This window comes from Terrapene carolina, unplaced genomic scaffold (genome assembly GCF_002925995.2).
Source record: "Terrapene carolina triunguis isolate 2854851 unplaced genomic scaffold, T_m_triunguis-2.0 Scaffold26583, whole genome shotgun sequence".
Classification (NCBI taxonomy): Eukaryota; Metazoa; Chordata; order Testudines; family Emydidae; genus Terrapene; species Terrapene triunguis.
The window spans coordinates 12870-16952 of NW_020690934.1; the positions used below are offsets into that span (position 1 = coordinate 12870).

Here is a 4083-nt window from a genome sequence, read left to right on the forward strand (position 1 = left end):
TCAAGTAAATCCCCCATTGTGAGGTGCTTGTGCAACTGTCATTCAATTGTAAATCCTTTGATTGCAACTCCCCTGTTGATGAATGGCCGGTGAACGCCCACGTGGGCAGGGGTCACAACCCTTGTAGGAAGGACTCTCAAACTTGCAACTTATTTCACTGACAACCATACAGCAAAATCTTATAACTTCATGCACACTAACGATACACATATTTGGAAAGAACAACAGGTTTCAGCAGATCATGAGCTTTAATATGATATCTTACATGGCATGCTTTGTATGACACATAACAATCATATGACATTGGTGAATATGGGATTCCAGGGTGTTGCTTTGGGGTACAGAGTGCCACAGAGAGGAGTGGGATCTAGTGGGTTGGAGCAAGGGGGCTGGAGCCAGGACTTCTGGGATCTAGGGAGTGGAGTCTAGTGGGTTGGAGGGGGAGGGGGCTGGAGCCAGGACTCCTGGGTTCTATCCCCAGCCCAGGGACAGTTTTGGAGTCTAGTGGGTTGGAGGAGGAGGGGGGCTGGCTACCAGGACTCCTGGATTCCTTTGGCAACTGATGAGCCCATTCTCCTCTGTAGGAGCCGAGAGGATGACTTTGAACGTTTCCATCCCGCTGGTTCTCGCTGTCTACGTCTTCACCTTCCTGACCGGCCTCCCATCCAACCTTCTGGCCTTCTACACCTTCCTGATGAAGGTCCGCCAGAAACCCACCCCCGTCGACATCCTTCTCCTCAACCTCACCGTCTCCGACATCTTCCTCCTCATCTTGCTCCCCTTCAAGATGGTGGAGGCTGCCTCAGGCATGGAGTGGCTCTTGCCTGCTTTCCTCTGCCCACTCACCAACTACTTCTACTTCAATAGCATCTACCTCAGCTCCTTCTTCCTCATGGCCATCAGCGTTGATCGCTACCTGGGGGTGGCCTTTCCCATCAAGTACAAGCTCCGGCGCCGTCCGGCTTATGCTGTTGCCTCCTCTGTGGTCTTCTGGGTGGTGGTCTTTGCCCACTGCAGCATCGTCTACATTGTCCAATACGAGGTCCTGAGCCCCAATGGGACGGCAACCTCCAATAGCACGTCCCACTGCTATGAACATTTCTCCCCTATGCAGCTCCAGATCGTGCTCCCTGTCCGGCTAGAGTTTTTCTTCATCCTCTTCTGCCTCCCCTTCACCGTCACCATCTTTTGCTACATCAACTTCGTCCGCATCCTGGTGGCCCTGCCCAAGATCCCAGCCCAGAGGAAGCAGCGGGCCGTGGGTCTGGCTCTGGCCACCTTGTTCAACTTCATAGTCTGCTTCGCCCCCTACAACCTGTCCCACGTGGTGGGCTTTGTCCAGAACGAGAGCCCCTCCTGGAGAGTGTACACTCTTCTCCTCAGCATCCTCAATGCCGCCTTGGACCCCGCCATTTTCTATTTCTCCTCCACTGCCGTCCAAAGGGCCTTCACCAACTGCCTGACCAGCCTGTGGCACAAACTCATCACCATCATGGCCTGGTGCCATCTCCCCTGCTTGACTCGCTGCGGGGAAGGGCACAGAGAGGTGGAAGTGACCAATGGGATGGAGGCTGAGGAGTTGATGACTTGACTTCCTGGATGAGACCGACTCTCTGCTTCCTCCGCAGATCCTTCCTTGTCCCATGCTCCGCAGAAGCAAGAGATCCTGCACTTGAGTTAGGTGTGACGGGTTCCCCCCGCCTGGAACTGGGGTACCACTGAGCCCTCTCACCCACCAACCTGGGCACCTTGTTGCACTGTTTTGCTGTGACAAGCTACCAAGCCCTCCAGCCTGTAATTTCACCAGCATACATACTAGTAGGAACACACCCAGCTGCAGTTACAAGCCGCTCTATGACCAGCCCCTGCAGGGGAAAGCTACTCCCAGCTCCTCAGGCACGCACCCCCACTGAAGTATAAACCCAAAATTATACCGTCTTGTGCTGCACAAGGAACTGTACAGCGTAAGCTCATCAAATTTGCCCCCTCCCTCAGTGTGGAGAGGAATATGCAACAGCCTTTTGCCCCTGAGTTATGATTCCCACACACTGGTTTAGATAAAGCAAAAACAAGTTTATTAACTACAAAAGATAGATTCTACATGATTAGAAGGGATAGCAAACAGATCAAAGCAGATTTCCTAGAAAATAAACAAAGAAACACAAACGAAGCTTAATATGAGTAGCAGACTCTCACCCTAAGAGATGATACAAGCAGGCTGCAGATTCTTAAGGGGCAAGATGGACTTGCTTACAGCTTGGAATCCCCAGGTGTTTCATTCACAGGCTAAAAATCCCTTTAGGCTGAGTCCAGCACTTCCCCCAGTTCAGTCTTTGTTCCTCAGATGTTTTCAGGAGTCTCTTTGTGTGGGGAGTGAAGAACCCCAGATGATGTCACTCCCCGCCTTATATAGCTTTTGTATATGGTGATAACCCTTTGTTCCCAAAGCTTGATTCCCATGCCCGGTCAGTGGAAAAACACTGACATCCCAAAATGGAGTCTAGAGACATGCGATCACATCCCATGTCTTTGTAGAGTCACAGCAGCCATGACTTGGAGGCTATTTGGAGCATTCTCAGGAAGGCTCCCAGGTGGGAGCTAAGCTTCTCCTAAGGCCTATTGTTTTTTCCTCATTGCCCCGAATAGGCTCTTCCCCACCCACTATCTAGACTGAAAACATCTTGTCTGGTGGGCATTACCCAGGTGTAACTAAATTTGAAATACAGATATATATTCAATATTCATAATTTCAGATACAAAATGATACATGCATACAAATAGGATTATCATATTCAGCAAATCATAACTTTTCCAGTGACACCTCGCATGACTCATCTTGCATAAAATACATTATAATTATGTCGTAATCATATCATAGCATCACTGCTAGAAATATGGGCCGCAGTGCCACACCGAGGACGGCATCTTCTGTCCTTCCCTGCACCTCCCGAGAGGGCCGTAGGCCTTCCGTAGACACCATCATGCAGCAGGGCTTGGAGTCGGTCCCCAACTTCCACAAGGCTTTGGCCTACTTGAGCTTCAGAGTCATTGGCCAAACTTGCGCAGGGGTTTGGCTGACCTCCAGTTGGGGTCGCCATGGTGGCAGTGGCCTTCCTTTGCTGCTGCTGGGCCACGAGCAGGACTGGGTTTACAATGGTGTCAATGGTGCCAGGCCCACCCTCAGAAGGAGCCCTGGCATCTGCGCCCCCCCGCTACACCCCGAGGCCCCACCCCCGCTCGGCCTCTTCCCCCCAAACCCTTGCTCGCTGTTTGCTCCTCTCCACCCTCTCCCCCACTCCTCGCTCCCTGCTCGCTCCTCTCCATCCTCTGTGCCCCATGCGAGCGACGGGCGGGGCCTCGAGGGCAAGAGGCTGAGCAGGGGTGGGGCTTTGGGGCAGAACGAGGGGTGGGGCCACAGACCAGGTGCTGGGGTCTAGAAAAGATTAATCTGGCCCTGGCCACGAGCGGTTGGCCAAGCGCCTCCCAGACTTTGGCCTACTTCAGCTTTGGAGTCGGTGGCCCAACTTCTGCAAGGATCCCTCTCAGTGTCAGGGTTGCCATGGCGTCAAGGGCCTTCCTTTGCTGCTGCTGGCTCACAAGTGAAACATAGACCGATTTCAGCTGGAGGGTCCCTCCGGCATCCTCCACCCACTCTGGGTCTTTTCTTCTCCATGGTTGGGCCCACTGGCAAACAAGCTACTATGGGCTGTAACTGCAAGGGGGGAACCAAGTGGGGGTTGCTTGCGGGAGGGCAAACAGGCTGGGCTGAGCTTGTCCCATTTCAGGGAAACCATTTAGTGGCAGATGAGCAAAGACCAGGCTCCGTGAGGGGCCCGTGAGCCCTGAGTTTGCCCTTGTTGAGCTATGGAGAGCTCCTCCTCCTTGGCCACTAGTAGTAGTATGTGTTGGCCTCTGTGGAAATGTAGTTACCGCCTCGGTGGGACTGGAACGCAAGTGGCTGCAGCTCAGCACCCTACTGCTTGAGCTAAAGGAGCAATGCCGTGTGTTGGCGGCAGTAGTAAGGCTGTTATCCGCCATGTGGATGAGAAGGATTTGGACTCTGGACCTTCACCATCAACGCGC

The 4083-nt window shown here is 53.0% G+C and overlaps 1 protein-coding gene across 1 annotated transcript; it reads left to right on the top strand.

Moving 5' to 3' along the window:
* The first annotated feature begins 595 nt into the window (after positions 1–595).
* On the top strand, positions 596–1591 carry LOC112121358 (free fatty acid receptor 2-like). The gene has a single exon (XM_024220379.2). It carries the CDS (start codon positions 596–598, stop codon positions 1589–1591), a length of 996 nt encoding a protein of 331 aa, XP_024076147.2.
* Positions 1592–4083: the final 2492 nt, after the last annotated feature.

Coding starts and splice junctions, on each gene's coding strand:
- LOC112121358 (XM_024220379.2), top strand. CDS start 596: ATGACTTTGAACGTTTCCATCCCGCTGGTTCTCGCTGTCTACGTCTTC.